The sequence below is a fragment of the Candoia aspera genome, chromosome 4 (assembly GCF_035149785.1).
Source record: "Candoia aspera isolate rCanAsp1 chromosome 4, rCanAsp1.hap2, whole genome shotgun sequence".
Lineage (NCBI taxonomy): Eukaryota > Metazoa > Chordata > Lepidosauria > Squamata > Boidae > Candoia > Candoia aspera.
Genome location: NC_086156.1, coordinates 23,804,720 through 23,823,860, shown reverse-complemented (window position 1 = coordinate 23,823,860; position 19,141 = coordinate 23,804,720). Strand labels below are relative to the sequence as shown.

At 37.2% G+C, this 19,141-nt stretch overlaps 1 protein-coding gene across 2 annotated transcripts in view; it reads right to left on the bottom strand.

Moving 5' to 3' along the window:
• The window catches only part of CDK14 (cyclin dependent kinase 14), a 239,519-nt gene that overhangs the window by 36,717 nt on the left and 183,661 nt on the right, over positions 1-19,141 (bottom strand). For both annotated transcript variants that reach the window (XM_063303604.1, XM_063303605.1), the window contains exons 12-13: positions 16,468-16,607; positions 8,150-8,293 (exon numbers count right to left, since the gene is read on the bottom strand). In XM_063303604.1, coding sequence (XP_063159674.1) covers positions 8,181-8,293; positions 16,468-16,607 — 253 coding nt within the window. In that variant the 3' untranslated portion in view covers positions 8,150-8,180. The remainder of the gene's footprint in view (positions 1-8,149; positions 8,294-16,467; positions 16,608-19,141) is intronic.

Below are 19,141 nucleotides of genomic sequence, written 5' to 3'. Positions count from 1 at the left end.
TTTAGTAGATTTGCCAGTCAGAATGGTAATTATTTTGCCCACTAAACATACGCAACTAATTGATTAGTATACATCCATATTGTTCCTCTACCCACATTTGTTTGGGAATTGAAATAAAGTAGTATTTTATTTAGAGAATCAAGATACAGAAGTCCACAATTAATACAAAAATAGAATGTTGGTTAGTCTACCACATCACTGTATTTCCAAAATGTGAGTGAGTGAATGAGTGAGTGAGTGAATGAATATATACACAGTGTGTATGTATGTGTATGTGTGTGTGTGTATACACACACACACACACATACATATACCTCCTTCATATATAAATTATAGAGGTCCCCTACCTTTCTGTGGCAATGAGCATACTTAAAACTAGTTGGACACTATTATCATGGTTACAGACCAAAATAACAGTAACATTAATGTATATTGCACACCATATAGCAATATTAACACAAGAAAAATAAAGTTAATTAATGGAATTAGGGGCAAGGATTGATGGCAGTGATATTGAGTAAGGCACCCACTGAAAGTAGTCTTGAGCAAGCATGTAGTTGCTGCTAATTTCTGACATATTCTGCAGGTTAAACTGACATATTCTGCAGTTTTTCTTGAAGCCTGACAACAAGCAACATGTTGAACATAAACTTTATTTTTTTAATTGGTTGTTTTTGTATTTTCTGCTTTTATTTCTGTAAACCACCTAGAGCAATATTGGTTAAGATGGATAGCCATATAAATTTGCTTAATAAATATATAATAAAATAAATAAATATATTTGTCAGGAAGCCAGTGAAAGTTAATGGGCACTGTTAACTTATTTTGGATGTCTACACAGAAAACAAGTGTAAAAGGGCATAACACCTAGGGGTCTACCTCCATAGGGGCAGTTTCTTGTATTATAATAAGTTTTCTTATACAGTATTTGCCTGCTAGAACAGCTGTAGTTAGGACATCAAAACACAGCAACGTAAAGGCTCCATAATATTTAGGAATTGCTAGCTGATCTAAATACCAAACTGGTTTAAAATAATCCATTAAATTTCCTTTAACAAGAATTAACAAGAGATTTTGCTATGTTTAACTTGAGGTTCCATGTCTAAAACCCTTTTTCTAAGCTTTTACCTTGGCTTAATTGTAGCAAGGCTAGCAATTATTCAGAAAAGCCATACTGCAGCAATTTCTATGCTTTTTCTAGGAGTTCTGATAATTATCAAAAATTGAGAGGTCAGATTTATGAGTCGAGATTTATTTTAAAGCAATGAAGATGTTACTCCATTTTGTGGAGGTCTGCTTCAACATGGAGCACCATGATTGGCTTAATTTTTCTCTACCAGGTCTGTGAGTCTTCTCTCAAGTTATCTGAAAATTTGAGCCAAACCATGAGTTTCAGATCTGTGATTTACAGCTCCGCCATTGTCAAGGAAGCCTTCTGGAGCTAATAAAGTGGGAGGAAACTCCTGAGTAATTCACTAATTGCATTTAGGAGTTGGACACAGGGCAGATGACTGGCAATTGAATCCACAAAGGGGTAGGGCTTTGATCATGCTGCCATCTTGCTTATCTTGATCCCCTACAGATGTTGCTGGATTCTGGGCTCCTTCTGCATCATTTATTGCCTTCTTCATTAGCAACTTAATGATTTTATACTGCAGTCTAAAAGCAAAGCTGAGTAAGCAGGCAGTTAAAAGTTCCTGCATGAGACTTTTGTTGACTGTACACAGTTTTAGGGAAGGCTTCAGTAATACTTTGTCTTCACAGAGGACAGATGTGTTGTCTATCAACAGCCATCCATCCACTTGGAATTTTTAGAGCATGTTTATGGGAATATTAAAATGGATGTTATGGCAGATATGATCAGTCATAAACACCGATTACCAAAAGGCAAACTGATGAGGTTGCTTTCTTCTTCTAGCTTTCCACAGTGACTCTTACTACCTCTCAGGACACTTTCCCCCTTTTCCCTTCCCTGGGTATGTGGAGTCCAAAGGCATTCTTCTAAATAAAAATGAAGCTGGTGCTCATATTTTATGATACAGGCTATATATTTTATTTTTTTTTCTTGCATACTATGGATAAAACCACAAATACAATACAGCTGGTTATCATGCATAAAATGTATAACACAATGTCTATTTATCTATTAGATGTCATAAAACTTTTTTGAATTTATTTTACCCTTTGTTTCAAAGAGGATTCCTTCCTTCCTTCCTTCCTTCCTTCAATTTATATAGCCGCCTATCTCAAACCAGTGACTCTGGGCAGCTAACAATCATAAAAACAGTTAAACAACTAAAACAGTACCCTCACCAAAATTAAATACAAATTAAATACAAATAGCAGCCAAGAAATATTAAAAGCCGTTGGTGTCAGCACAACCAGGAAATGGGGCCCTTCACACACTCAGGACCCCAGGCCCAGGCACAAAGCCAGGTCTTCAAGGCCTTCTGAAAAGCCAAAAGGTTCAGGGCCATTCTAATCTCAGAAGAGAGGATATTCCAGAGGGCAGGCTCTAGGGCAGAAAAGGCGTATCTCCTGGCCCCTGCCAGCTGACATTCCTCGACTTATGGGACCTGGAACATGCCCATCCTGCTGGACCAGATTGGACAGGTAGAAACAACTGGGAAAAGATGGTCCCTCAGGTAACCCAGTCCCAAGCCATGAAGGGCTTTAAAGGTGGCAACCAGCACACTGAATTGCATCTGGAACCACACCGGCAACCAATAGAGCCCCTAAGCAACGGTGTTACATGAGCCAAGTAGCCCACACTATTTACAACCCAGGCAGCTGCATTCTGTACCAGCTGAAGCTTCTGAATGCTCTTCAAGGACAGCCCCATGTAGAATGCGTTTTTCAATAATTACTAATCTATCTTTTATTAGTGTACTCACTCAGGTTGTAATTTTAATTATAAAGAAAGAGCTATCTAAGGCCTTTTCCTGTTGCTACCAAAGTGCTTTTTATTCTGCAGAAAATAGGTTATAGAAAAAATGTATAAAGCATGGATGAAAAATTGCATGAAATATTTTTTCTCTGAGATTAAGCCTATACAAAACTGTTGCCAGATTAAGCCTATACAAAACCGTTGCCATTAAAAGCTAGCAAATTTTTATAAGTAAGAAATTAGTAAAGCAATTACTATATTAAGATCCATTGCTACTGACAGAACTAAAATCTTAGGCTTATCAACCTAAATGCATTCTCACATCATTCTTGAAAGATTCCTAATTTGGCATACAGGAAGCTAGACTTTAGGAACACTGAGGCAATGAGAAAAGAAAATAATCTTCCAAATATATGTTTCAGACATCAAACACTTGACCTTACATAAATTCTTTTGTGATATGTCACAATAGTTTTGAACATACAGACAAAATTTATTGCAAAAGATTTATGTTTCCAATGGTGAAGCTAAAAAGATGAGCATGGAGACACTGCTAGAGGAAAAACAAGGATTAATAAATCAATGAAGATGTTAATGAGTGAGTTGTGAAGACAGATTGATTTTGAATTTGTAAAATTGTAATGGCTCGCTGTAAAGAAATGTGCAAAATAATTGGAGCAACTTGACATCTGATGACTGCCTCTATGTTTCCAACAAGCTGCCATCATTACTTTGTAGGCTGCTTTTAAATTGCCATCACTGGTTTGTAAAGCAACCCAAAACTTACTGGTACAAAATGTAACTATGGTTCACTTTAACTACAACTGTTTAAAAGGTTTATTTATATATTTGTACTAAGTCTAACCAATATAAATGTGAACATTACAGTATAATGAACTGCTTGTTTATTATTGAAGGCATAATCATTATTATGCATTTTCATGGAATGTTTTTCAGTGATTATACAATTAGACATTTAGTATCATCAGATATCTTGTTGCTTAGATACATAGGGTACTGTTTGAGGGAAAGGAGAAGTCCTGCCACTGTAATTTTCTTTAAAAGAATAAGTCCCATGTCTGAATGATTCATTGTAATCTCTGTAGTAGTAAAATGAATATATAAAGAATAATCTTTTCTTTTAATCTGACCCTGGGGAAGTGTGCTACTGCTTGTCATCAGTAGTGCCAAAAGCAGTTTCTAACACATGCCTGGCACTCTCACTCAGCCACATTCTATATACAGCATCCCCAAACTGCAAGGGCTCATCTGGCTGGAGAATTAACTGTAGATTCCCAATGAGGAAGATATATCAGGCTTGGCATAAGAGGTTATATAATCCTCTTAATGTCGGGAAATAAATCATTCCATTCTTCTTAAAGAAGATGGTAGACAGACTGTTTCACAGTGGGGGGGGGGGGGCGGGGAGGGAGACACCATGTTGTAACCAGAAGATATAATTATAGATAAGTGGCAAATCCTAAGTCAGAGGGTCCAGACATTTTGAATGAGGAACATTTCCTAGATCAATTTCAATTAGGATTTAGATGGGGTTGGGCACTAAAAACTGTCTTTGTCCGTATGTAGAATGAGTGTTGGTGGGAAAGAAATATTGGAGCATGAAAGAATTGTTGTATTCCTTGACATAGCATGTGGCTATGTTTAGAAATGGTTTTACAAGACAGATTCACAAAGAATTGAGTAATCAAAATAGCTATTTACCTCTGGATCACAGGGGGCATACTAAAAATACCAGCTGTTAGACACTAACAGTGAAAAGGGGCTGCTGCATGCCTGTCAATCTTTACGAGCTTTCAGGATTCATTAGTTTGGCCACTAAGTGGCAGAGTATTGAACTAGAGAGTGTTCTAATTTTAAAGTAGGGTTTCCCCCCACATGTAGGCAACAAGCCACAGCATTTTTACCGTATAATCTGATGTAGTTCACAGATCATTTGAAATCAACCTGGCACCTATTCACCATTTCAGGCTGGTGCAGGCACACGCATCCTTCCATGGACAGAGTCCTCCAGGGCCATTTTGGTTTGAGCTCTGGAAGACTCTGGAACTTTTAAACTGATCTTTTTGTGTGTATACCTCTGGTCTTGAAGCCAAGTCATGGCTTCTAAAAGAGGAGAACAGCAGTTATATCATAATTTTTTGCCACATGAGGAGAAAAAGCCTAAGTGAAGTAATCTGGAGATTTAGACTGCAGTGCTATCAGTATGTTAATGACATACTGTACCACTTTTCTCTTTTTCGTCTGATGCAGGTAAAACAGTGGAAATTCTTAACCACTGTTTGGCCACAGTGCTGAACTGGTAATGCCAATGCATTGAACCCAGACAAGCCTGAGGTACTGTTAGTGACAGCTGTCCATGTACATATTATTCAATTTGTTTTCTTTTTCCTTTAATCAAAGGCCATATTCCCAAGGCTGTTGGAAACTTCATGACTGAACTGCATGGGCTGCCTATCCTCTCTCTCTTTCTGATGCCTCCTTTTTCTTCTTTTGCTTTTCTTTCTCCCAAGCTGTCAGGATGGAATAGATTATTTTTACAAAAGATCTGAATAGATTGCTTACCAAGGTCTTGTGAAATTAGATCAAGGGCAGTATAAAATTAGGCTTAGGGCTGCATGTTTTCCTCAAAGTTCAGGTTACCCAGCTTGGCGCTAAAGGACTACATTTGTTACTTGGGAATGTGTGGAGATCCATGTTTGTCAATAAAACTTAAAGTTTTCTTTGAGGTACTCTGTGCATTTTTCCAGCTCAGCCATGCTCCCTAGATACAATGAAACTTGGATGAAGGTAGCCTGGCTTCCCTGATCCACGACCTCCCATTTAAATTACTACAATGAGCAGTTGCCACTTCAGATGAAGCCTGAAGGCCTTGTTCGCATATAAATCCCTGAAACCTGGGTAATAATTGTGGCACTCTTGCTTGGCAAGACTATAGCAGTGCAGAGAGTGTCTACAAAATAGCCATTGACAAAACAGAGCAAGCAAAGGGAGTGGCCATATGTATGCGGCAATTTAGATCCACTCTTCATAGATTTAAGGAAAATGTTCTAATTGCCAGAGATGTCCATGTGAGACAATCAACCATCACTCTGCCTCTGTCTACTCCAAAAAGAAAAAAGAGAAATGTTTTAAATTGTAATAAAATGAAGAGAAGAATAATGGTATCACCTTTCATGTTGAGGCACTCAGGTAGCCTATTCAGTAATCTCTCTAGTCCAGTAATGGAATATCATCTACATCTCCCATCTACCTGGAATCTATTTCATTAACTTTTCTGCTCCAAGCAAAGATTTTTCCTCTTTCAGACTTTTAAGTCCTCTTATTTTTACACTGCTCCTCTGCATATAAACCTCTGATGCTTTTAAATAATTGCTATTTTAATAGTATTACTGTGCTATTTTAAAGTGAATTTACATAACTTTTATTTGTGTTTATCTTGTAACTCAATCTGAGTCCTATTACTATCAAGTACCTAGTAAACCTTAAAAATTAAATACATACTGCAGTTCAAGTACTGGAAAAAGCATCTTTTAACAGAAACCACTTATATTCTATTCAATAAATGAGAAACAAGTAATCTGATAATCTGGAAAAGAATCAATAACATGAAATTGTCCTCTTTGGTCAAGGTACTACATTTTAATATTAAGCCTCTATGGTTGCAAGAAATTGTCCTGAGAATTTTATTCAAAAGTTGACAGGAAATGCTCATGTTTTATATTTCAGCTTATCACAACCCACATGAATATAATGTATTTAAGGAACAATTTTTCAGGCATTCTCAACTGGGCAGTTCACTTTTCACAACTTTTTCCTGAAGGACTAATTTAGGACTTGTCATCATTTAAATCAAAAGACTACTGATTTTAAGCACTAAAGAAAAGCATTAACACACCTTAATATATTCATAATCTGATATCATCTGCTCCTATAAGCCTTACACTATTGATATTTTTTCCTTAACCAATGTACTTCCCAACTAAATTCCTTCTTGTAGCGAGGCATTTAGGGTATCAATAGGTTTCTGTCACATACGCTTTTGGGTGGTACTGCTGTTCCTGCATAGCAATATGAAGAAACTTTATCATCTACTTCTCTCAAATTCTCTGGAGCAGAGAGAAATACCAAAGTATGATTCACCATATTGATTGGCACTTCTTCTACAGTAGACAGCAACCAAAGTGACTTATTCTCAAACACAAACGTAGTAAAAGGTGCATACCACAAAGTCAATGACTTCACACCAATGTAATTGCCTTTTCCCTCCCAATGCTATCTTTAAAGTATTATATATAGTCCACCTTAAACCAAAGAGATAGGGATGTTACATATGTCATGCCCTCATGTAGGTTTTACATGACTTCTGCATACCTCTTTGGGGGGGGGTCTCTATTTTTACACAGTATACTGTACACTCTATGTGGTATTTTTACTCATATTGACCACTCAGAGGCAGTACTGTATGTGACTGGTTTCATCTACTTGAAATTCATCAGACATATGTAGAAAAGATCTCTGACTGTATCTGTTTATTGAGTCAGAAACAGGACAAAACCAGTCATGTACTGCCTCTTCCCAGTCCTGGAAATTAGAGTTTGGTAAGGGCAGAAATTATTAGGCAACCCTGTTTTCTCCTTTGACATTATATACCTAGAATTGCAAGTAAAATATTTACACTGTAGATATGCAAAAGTTGCTTATTGGCTTTGCATAAATATAGAAAATAGTAGTAATAAAAAGAAAGAAAACTATACAATCATCTTGAGAAAACACCTTTAGTAGGTGGAATATAACTGCACATATCCACTCCTGAGTCCAAAGAACGGGGAAAAACCAATTGTTCTAAAGTAGAATGGTCAATCTTTTTAGCAAAATGGCCACCTTAATTATCCAAGTAGGGATTTGTGAGGGCTACCCATGCATATACAAATACACTGGATAATTTGGATAAAATCAGGCTTTTACTGTACTCCCAGGGGTGCAAAACAAACAAACAAACAAACAAACAAACCCACAAACCCCCTACCAAGTCTATGAATTGCTGATATGTGTATCAGTCCTAAAGGCTGTAACACATCTTTATTCATATATTGATTCAGTGCTGGCACATAAAACTCACACTTGTAGGAAAATCTCTTGTCTATTAAGAAAAGGGTTTTTACTTTTTAAAAAAAAAACTGTGCAGCAAGGGCAAAGCAGAAAAAACATACTGAAAAACAAACACTTTTTAGTAAGATTTACCTCAGTTATTTGTAGGAAATCAAAACGCTCTTCAGTGCTTAACATGTGATTGACCTTTGCCATAAATGTTTTTCCTAAAAGCTTTCGTGCTTTCTCCAGCTTCTGCTTGTAGTCTTACATTTGGTACAGAAAAAATAGAAGACACTGTGAAGAAAAATATATTTCAGGTTATTAAGTTTTAGAGAGGAGAAATAAAGTTCTTTCTTGACAACTCCTAAAGAAATTTAAAAAGAAGAAAAAGCGTAAAATATTGGGGACAGCTCAATGCAAAGTTTTCCAGGGTTTCTGTATGCAGAAGAAACTAGTCCAGAACTGAAAAGTCTTGGGCAAAGATCACTAGAACTAGCATGCTGGTCATTCATGGTGAGCCAGAACTTTTTCAGATTCTGTTTGGTATGAATGTACTACCAAACTTCAAGCCAATACATTAGCATAAGCCAAATTCCTTTCTAATTTTAATTTTCTTTAAGTATTTAAAATAGGAATTTGATCAAGAAAACTAAGGAAATATTCTCCTGAAAAAGATCAACCCCAATGGATCATCATTACTGCTTTCCATAGAACAAAAGTTATGGATTGTATCAGAACTATAATAAAGAACACATGATTCCAAATACTGCAGTTCTGACCTACTATCATTGCTTGCCTGAAGCAAAACAGGATCCAACTGAGAGACTTCAGAAAATAAGTTCCTAAAGCAAGCTGTAAGAATCTGCCACCTGTCTGATGCTCATTTCTATCAATATAACACAAACACTCATTCTTACTCGTATCCCCATTAGCTGTTTCTCTCAACCCCCCGACTCTCTTCAGCGGATTCCTCTGAAATGTCTCACAAAGACACCAGTCACAATTCATTATCTTTTGCTTCCTTGGTTTCTCCAGCTATTTGCCCCAGTGAAACTGAAGCTGTCTCCTCCTTCAAAGTCCTCACTATCTCCCATGGAATTCATTCTGAAGGTCATGGTGGTACTGGCTTTCTATCTAAATTCTGCTAGTTCCATTCCCACTGCTTCTTCACTGTGGAAGTTTATTCTGTCTGATAGGGTGTTCCATTTGACTCTAGATCCCTTCATATCTCTGTACTAATGCTGTATATTGTGCCCTATTGTTTCCATCAATGCTCATTTCAGGTGCGACTTGCTTGTTTCATATCACTTTAGGTATTTCAAAATAGCTATTTATATAACCCTTTTGTCCTGCTACCTCCAGTTTTCTCTCCCCTGTCTTCTTCAATCTCTGACTTTAAAATCTCTCTCTTTTTTGCCTACAATGGGCAGTCAAGTGACACTGACTTCACCAAGTACTACCAGTAACTATCAACATCAAGCCACACTATTCTATCCTGCCTCCATCTTAATCTCCAAACATGTTAACTTTCTCCCAAGCAGAGTTCTATCTCTCTTCCATTTCTTTGCCTGTTCTCCAGCTATAATTTACTCCTTCCATTTTAATACTTCTGTTCATGAAGAACAAAAGTAGTGCTCTGGTGCTTTTTGTCTCTCTCCTTTTTTGTCTCTATTGCAGTTATAAACCCCTCTTCTTATTCTTTTTAAAGCTCCATAAATGGATGATATTCCAACATAAATTATGTAAACATAAAATGTTATCTTCTATCTCTGGAAAAAACTATTCTATAGGAACCAGAAGTTCTTGAACAAATCTTTGGAAAATGCATAGGTAAGTATGATGGGCATTAATTTAGCACTTAACACCAGCACAGAATCCCATATTCAAATACTGAAGAAAGTAAGAAACGTTCTTCTCAAGATATGGAACAAATTTTAGCCAACATGAAATTCAGATTTTACAAAATAAGTCATTATGAATATGTCATAATATGTCATCATTCCACTTTGTGAAACTGTGCTCTTGCAGGTCAGTAGTATATAAATGCATCTAAGCCTCTTCCTAAGTGAACGATACAAATTAATGAAAAAAACTGTAAATGGAGTTGGATTGTATTGCTTTAGTTGATTTAGCATATGACTGGTATCAGTTAATACTATTTCCTTTTTAGATGTTTTTCCCCAGGCAAGTGGATTGTCTATATCCTTCAACTTCCCATAATGAGACCACTTTATGAGATAATATTTTTAAAAATATATTATTTTAGTAACTAGACACTTTAAGTAATGCTAGACAACCTGGTTTCCTCCAGATGTTTTGAGTTTATTCCTACAGTCTTTGCAGCATGCAGATGGCAAAGGATTATTAGAGTTTTTGCTCAAAATATGTAGAGAGAGAGATATTGTCTTCTAAATGTTATAGAATATCATGCTTTTGAAAGATGGTATTCACAAGACACTATAAAATATACCTTATATTTATGTTACCGGCTGATTATTTGTATGTTTCAGTCTCATATACTATATTTAACAGAAAGAAATGTCTGTCTGAGAGGGAAAAAAAGTTACGAGTCAGCCCAATGAGCTAGTTAGGCACAATGTGTAACAGTAAAAAGAAAGCTTTTGTATTATAATGAGAAAGAAAAAATGTTGATCAGCAGTAGTGTATGCACTGGATGTTATAAAATGCTTCTGGTGGCCGTTACCTTTGCCTAACACAAAACTGTCATATTTCTACACAGTTTTAACAAAAATTCAATTTTTCCCTCTCCATCTAGATATTTTTTACATAGATCTATATTGAATAAATATGAGTAGCCTAATATTTTATACCTTCCTGTAGAGATCAGTCCAGTGAATATCATTCAGATTACTTAGTCTGCTAGCAGCTGCACATGAGGGTAATAATTAAAGTGCATCCTAACTCATAATAATTTCTTAAATAGTTTAACATATCAAAATTTTATTACAGCAAATGTTATATTATTTTTATTCCTGGAAATAACAGTTGCCTACTTGTAGTGGTTTCACAAGACCTCTGTATAAAAGAGAGAGAGAGGGAGGAAAAGAGGAAGATGGAGAGATTAAAAAAGAGAGAAAAGTATATATAAATAAATTCATTCTTTTCAAGATAAAAACTTGAATATATGAAAAATCACCATCTATGTTTCTAATTAGTAAGCAAGATTAGTAGCTCCTAACTTGAGTTATATATTTCTATTTTAATTACTAAGAAATAATAATAGCTTTTGATTTGTTCTGTGCTGTATTACATAAATACACATTTTAAATGAATACATAATTTAAGTCGGAAATCTCTTCAGATACATGGAAAAATTACCACTATCAGCTATATAAATCATATTAATAATATTTTCCTTAATGTTTCCCTAATTTTTAAAACATGTTTGCAATTTCTATGCATGCATACCAAATGCAAACTATTATAATGTTTGATATCGGGATTGTCCTTTCTTGCATCTTGATTTATGCTTTATACTGATTATCTACTACAGACAGAAAGAGTGTTTCTATAACTCAGAAATTTACTGGAGGCATTTAGCAGAACCTTGCCTAAAAATATAATGATTTTTCATCTTTATTCTCCCCCTTCAAAAGGTTTTACTGTTCCTGATGTTTAATGTTATGCAAAGACATGTTTCGGCCAATGAATATCGCCTTATGGTTATGCTTCTGCAAATAACCTGCTGTGAGCTGATAAAAGGATTAATGCAGCCAAAATTCTTAATCTGTGAAATTACAAATTAAATTCTCATATTAAAAATACCACCCTGAGGTATTTTTTGTGGTTTTAATTCCCCTCTGGTGTTCTGCATACATTGCACTTGTTAATGACTAGGAGAAGGCTGTCTCTGTTGGCAGCCTGCTGTACAGTGATAATGTGTTGGTATTTAGCTTCCTGATAGGACTGGACTTAACCACCAATTGATAACTAAGTGGCAAGTTGGTAATAAATCCATATTAACTGAAAAATGTTACTATAGGATCCATAAACTACTGAAATCCTAGAAGAATAATATGTACCGGCATTCAGGCTTCATATGTAAACCTATATTTAGTTTTTTTACACTGACTAAATGGAAAACTAAACGAATGTTTTTTTTCTCCCCAAAAGATACTTGTTAAATGGTACTGAGGTATTTTGAAAAAATCTGATTGCATTGTGCTTTGGGAAAATTTTCAAATTGTGGATGAGGCTGTGTAAACCATTTGAAGTGGGTACATTGCAAAGCATATTAGACGGAGTGAAGCACCCCTCCTCAAAGTGTTAAATTAGGCACATCCCTTATCTGAATATTCAAAAATACATTATAGATTACAATGAAAATATAGAATGATACTGTGTGCAGATAATAGGGTACCATTTTAAAATAATTTTTTATTTATTATTCAAATTTTGTTACCGCCCATCTCCCCCAAGGAGGGACTCTTAATGCTGGAATAAACCAAAGAGTGTTCTATATTGATGACATCCAGGCATAGACTGTGTGCAGATAATAGGGTACCATTTTCTTCACAACGCTGGAATGAACCAAACAATGTTCTGTATTGATGACAAAGAGGCATAGACTTCTGCTTCAGTTTTGGATAACGTAGTGTGCTGTTCTCTCTCCAACTGCTTTATTCAAATCTCCAGCTGTAGGTGTTCCAACATTAAGTTTGGAAAAGGCCAAGCATATCATTTTTAATCTTGATCGTTGTCCTTTTTCATCTTCTTGCTTCTTTTACTTTTCAGGACTATCATTTTCAGATGTATTTTATGGGGTCCATAATTTGGGAGTTCTTATCAATAAGAAACTTTCTTTAAAGCCTTTCACTGATAAATTTACAAGAATGTGTAATTTTTACTTTCTGAATATACGGATAACCCAAGTAAGCAGTTAGTTCATGCATCCTTCCTAGTTTATTGTTGCAGTCTGCTGGAAGACCTTCCTGACTCTGCTTTTCTGGTTCAGGTTTAGAATAACATAGAGTCTAGATAATCCACTTCCTCCAAAATCCGTCTTCTGGAGCTGAAACCTGACTAACCTCTCCACCAACTTCCTTAAAAAGAGAAGGTTGGAGATTGGATGGAAATTGTCCAGGATGGTTGGGTCCAGTGATAGTGTCTTAAAGAGATGGTGCACTACAGCCTCCTTCAAGGCTGAGGGGACCACCCCTTCACACAGAGAAGCAGACATCATTGCATGGCCCCAACCACAGGTAATCTTCTGGTCAGAGGCCTGAATCTAACGAACAGGTGGCTGAGCAAACAGACTGGAGGATCCTATCCACTTTCTCAGGCATAACAGAGTCAAACTTGCTCCACAAGCACAGGTGCATTCCAGACAACTCTTCTCAACCTACCCAGTTTGAGCCCAACTCTGAGCAAATCTTTTTTATATATAATTTTATTAAAGATTTTTAAAAAGGAAGATAAAATCCAATACAAACTAATATAAAGTAAGAAAAGAAAAAGAAAAAGAAAAAAAAAGAAATCAAAGAAAAAGCTAAAAGTGCAAGAAAGGAAAAAATGTAAAAGAAAAATAGAAAAGAAAAAAAAAGATACAAAGAAGTGGCTTCTGTTCTTCTGTACAGCAGTTTTATGTACAATTATACATTTACCTCTTTCTCTATGGTTACAGCATAACTCACTTCTTACTATAATCTATACTGTCTAATCATCAAAACCATAAATCATAAATCCATTTTTTTCTGTTTTACACAAAAAGTCCATAAGAGGTTTCCAGTTAGCAATAGTCAGCAAGAAGTCAATTCAGCTATCTTAGCAAGTTCCATCTTCTTCACCAACCATTCCTCCATTGTGGGTAAGGCCAAGTCTTTCCATCTTTGTGCATACAATAATCTTGCTGCAGTTATCATATATAAAAACCAAGTTCCATGACTTTTTTCCAACTGTTTATCCATCAATCCCAAAAGAAAATCCTCTGGTCTCAATTGTACATTCATCTTTAAAATTCTCTGAATCAGTGTGTGTATTTGAATCCAAAATTTTCTAGCTTTTTTACACGTCCAACTCTGAGTGAATTTGAGCAACTTTATCTGCCAAATAGCAAGAATATTCTTCACTGTGGCCCCCGCAGGTAGCCCTGTGATCCATCCCTCCACAGCGGGGAGCGGATCATCTTAAAGAAGGGCCGCAGGGCAGCTATTGGCAGACACAATAAGGGAAAAAAAATAATGTGGTTTCTCCGCCCTTATCACCATGAGTTAAGCCCTAATATGGGTTCTTATCTATGTTCAATTAGATTCACTCTTAATCTTCTACTAAGGAGTCTAGTAGCATTCTGGTCTTGTCTTGCATTTCATCTCCTGGAGCTCACCTGAGAAAACAAAGGATCCGTGCGAGAGGCTGTATAGGGAAAATACGGTCTAAGCCCTCTGCTGCTCACTTATTCTTGTGGCAACCAAAGCCTCAGGTAGAATGCCCACTAGATCTTCAGGGAAAATTCCAAACACTCTCTGAAACCCAGCTGTGTCTTTCAGGAACCTGGGGCAGACTGACCCAATTGCCATCTCTCCCCTGCCAGCTGAAAAGCAACCAGTGAGTGATCTGACCATGGCAACAGACTAATAACAATGTCTTCCAAAATTAGATCAGATGCAACTACCCTGAGACAAAAACCAGATTTAACATGCAGCCCCCAATATGTGTTAAGCTCATGATGACTTGGGATAGATGTGTGGTTGCCATAGAGGCCACAAACTCCTGGGCTGCCCCAGGCTCAACACCATCAGGCTTGCAAACTGTAAACCCTGAGTACCACCAGCCCTTCAGAGTTTCTACAGCCAGCCCAGCAACAGAATCCAACAGCTCAGGCAAGGATGACGCTGGGCAGCAGGGAGGGCAGTATACCAGCAGCAATCCCAACTATTCCTTAGAGCTCAACTTCACCCAAGGTACCTCACAAATGGTGGTCTGGACCCCATTGCCTCTCCCCTGGAATCTTGGCTGGTGCCAGACTCAAAACCCTGATGGACACATTCGTAAGAGGAAAACACCTCCCTGCCTCCAGAAGGCCCACCCAGGTCTCAGTGATGCAAGTCAGATCAGCCACCTTATCCACAGTCAAATTGTGGATGAGGACACATTTTTTGCAGACTGACCTGGAGTTCAGCAGCAGCAGCCAGGTCCAGGGCCACTAAAGATCCAATAACCTGATCCCAGGGGAAGATCCCAGGGACTGGACATCAGGATCACTCTCAACCAATGAGTCCAATGTTACCAAGCTTGCCCTCAGTATCTTTCCCCTGCCCATCACAGTTTCAATGCTCCTGCCTGCCCCCTCTCCTCTCCCCGTATCCCTCTCATCTCTCACATTTTCCTCCTAGGTCAAGGCATCCATTTACCCATACTCACACCACCAAACATCTATTACAGCCTCTCATCTAATCACACACAGCCCCATCCATCCCTTACAGCAAGGCCATCCTAAGGACCACTACCTGGACTCTGGGCAGGGAGTGCAGATCTTCTGGTACTCAAAAGCACCTCACAGCCAGGGACCACCTGCCCCACACCAAATCTTTCCAGGTCCTCTTCAGAGGACTGCCCCAGATCTCCCTCCTCCAGGCCAAAGCACCCTAGGTGTCATGAGTAAGGATGGCGAGCAGGGGGCTCCCATCCAGACTGTCAAGCGCATGCGTAGCACTGATGAATTGTTCAGCCATTCAAAGAGACACAGATCGGGACCGCCTTAACCCTTGGGGGTTATATGTCTGGGTTTTCCCACGCTTCTTCAGTTTGTTAGGATTCCTGTTAAGTACTAGCAATAAATATTAGAGACCAGTTCCTTGTCTCAGTGTGTTTCCTGGTTGTTAGGGCACTAGGGAATTGAAGCACCAACAGTTCTGGCCCACATCAAACATTCTACCTTAGCACCAGGGGGTGGGGAGAAACAAGATATGAGCCAATTTCATGGCATCCCAGCAGCACAAACTGAATCACCAGCAGTCTCGCTAACCCCAGCCATATTATTATGATGCTAATAATGCATACTTTAAATATGCAAACAAAACACAGATTAAAACATTACCAATGTAAATTTAAAGAGTGAATTAAATCTTACAAATTAACCAAATTTTTGCTTTGCATTTCTCAGTCCTTTTAGAAAGAGTTATTGCAGAAATTTAAATAGAAGTAGTGTTTCAGAATCCAACAACATTAGAGTATTGTTCTGGATACCGCAGCTACTTAACAAGGGCTGCAGGTTATAAAGTAAAAAAGCACTAAATATGTAAATTATCTCCCTTTTTTCTTTATGACATCTCATATAATTCTCTTGATCACATGCATAATTGAATATAAAGATAATTACTTATAGATTGCACAGCACAGAAAGGAAGAGAGAAACCATTTTTTCCCATTTGTCTCTCCCTCTCTTTCCTTCTTCCTCCCTCTTTCATACAGAAAACTCTTATTCTATCTGGATATTTTGGTATACTCACTGTCAGTTAGATCCCATAGCCGTGGGGGAAGATCACTGAAATACTCATGGCTGAGAGCTGCCTGTGCCGACAATCTGTTTTTTGGGAAACACTGGAGTAATTTGGAAGCCAGATCCTCTGCATGATCCACATAGCTTAATCTATAACAAAGGCAGATAAAAATTAGAGAGGCAACAAGTATATATACCTACATAGTCACAAATATACTCTGTGATGCTATACAAAGCTGAGATCAAGAAAAGCTGAAATATCTACTTAAGCCCATATACATGACCATATTTTACCACTGTAATTGATATGGGCTGTTCACTGACATTTTTTAATTGATAAGAGAGTCTAACATTGATGATTGTATTCCTTTTTTCAGTTACATCTGCTTATTTCAGGCATAATTCTGCAGAGATGTTGCCATGGCGGCTCCCTGTTCTTTAAGATGAGTACAGTCTCTTCACTTCTGTGCTCACTCAGTTACTACACAGATACAGTGTCTCTTTCAACTTTTATCATCCCAATATCTCATCTTAAGCAGGACTGCTGAAGAACAGCATCTTACTTGCTGTATTTCTGATGAATTAGTATTAAAATATATAAAGAGACATCTTAATCTTTTGACATCCCCATTCAAATTCTTTGATAATCTGTCCCCAGTGTGTAACACTTCAAAAACTAGTACTAGCTGCTCACTGTTTGCTCTAGATTTCTGCCAAAGTAAGGAAAGCCTACAGATCTGAAACCAACAATGAAATGATGGAAATTCACTCTTTGAATTCTATGTCATTTGTGCTAAGACCATATTAATCTTTCTAGATTCTTTCTAAATTCTTAAAATTTCGCTTAATTCATGAGAAATGTTTTAGATCGAAAGCTTGCTATTAATATTTGATAGTATTTTGATGTTAAGTCCTATCTTGGATTTACAAACAACCAACAAATAAACCCCACAGCAGAGACAAAGTATGTGCAGCTTAAGCCACTACGTTCAAAAAAGATGTGAATAGAGAGAGACACACACTCTTCTTAGTCATTTGCATAATAAGCCATCTCTACCTTATTAAATCAATGATAATTTAATAGTACATTTCAGACTAAAGCTTCAGGAAACATGACCAATTGTAAAAGATTATAAGAACTGTAGTACAAAACTTCTGGAAGACAGTTATAAACTTGGTTTATAATCCATATTAAATTAGCTGCATTTTGTTCCACTGAAATCAGTGAGACTAAACAATGGCATTTTTACTTTGATTACAATGGAATGTAGAAAAGATGTATAGCACTGTTCTAAAAATGATTACTCAGAAATAAATTTCACTGAGTTCAATGAGACTTTTCCTAGGTAATTAAATATAGGGTTACAACCATCATGTAGAAAGAATTCTTTGTTTGCTCAGATAACCAAACCACTCCCCTTCTCCCATCAAGACTGATCTCTGGGTACTAGCAACACATGATACAGGATATCTGGGTCTGTCATACACCAGATTTTTAGTCACTCCAGCTGCCAAAAGGAGTCTGAAAAACTGTCACTGTTTCTCCATTTGTTGCCTTTGGTTTTTTGCCCATAGGCTGGGATTATTATTATTTTTTTAAAAAAGACCTGTGGTTGTGCAATTGACAATAGGGGAGGTCCTGCTGTCCCCTTTTCACACCTGTGTTTTTGGGGGGGCTGGGGAGGTGAAAGAAGCTGCATTTATTCCTTATAGACAGTCTTCTATAATGTCATCACAATCTCGGAAGAGAAGAGAGACAACTAACTCCAGCAAATAGTTTATGTGGCACAAGAGGATTAAGTTGGCTCCATACAAGACCAGAGGGGCTTGGATTAATTCTAACTCCTGGGCATTCATTTGTACAGGTTATACAGTTTGTACAATATGCTTGTCCCCTCTCCCATAGCCCGGTTAAGCATATGCACAAACAAGTTCTTTGAATCCAGTGTAACTATTGTAGACAACTTACGTACATTTTTTTTCTCTACTACCTAGTGCATTTTCTGTTCACAAGCCAGAGTATACTTTCTGGAGCTCATTTTTGCAAGAAGATGTATTGCATGTATTCAAGTAATGGGAATTGTTACATTGAGTGTTTCCTGACATTTACAAGAAAGCACTTCAGAGTGAAGGGCACTAGTAAAATGTCAGTACATAAAATTCTCACAAAGGCACAGTTGGTAGGCTCTGGGAGAAAAAAAATATTCAAATGTCTATGTATACTATCTCATGAAATAATGATAATCTAATCTAAAGTAACTTGGTAAAGCTGCCACTGTATGATTTAGGTAAGCCAAATCCAGTCAAATTCAGCTGCATAACTTTAAGCATCAAGACTAAACTGCTTCCAAGTATGAAGAGATTAATATTCAATAATGATTTACTGTGGAAATTAAATAAAATTAAGCATTACATTTATCACCTTCAGTAACATTGTATGAAAACAAAGAATAAAATTAAGATAAAGCAAGATGTAACTGAAATTGAAATAGAAATGTCTTTATTATGGTCTTTGACTAGCAAGGTGATATCCAGCTATACATCTCCACCCCTGGTGAAGTAAGTGGTGCTGCCAATGTCCTGTTCCAATGCCTGGAGGCTGTAGGGGTTTCAATGGGGAACAACAGGCTTCAGGTCAACCCTGGCAACACTGAGTGGGTTTGAGTTTTTAGGCCACCTGGATC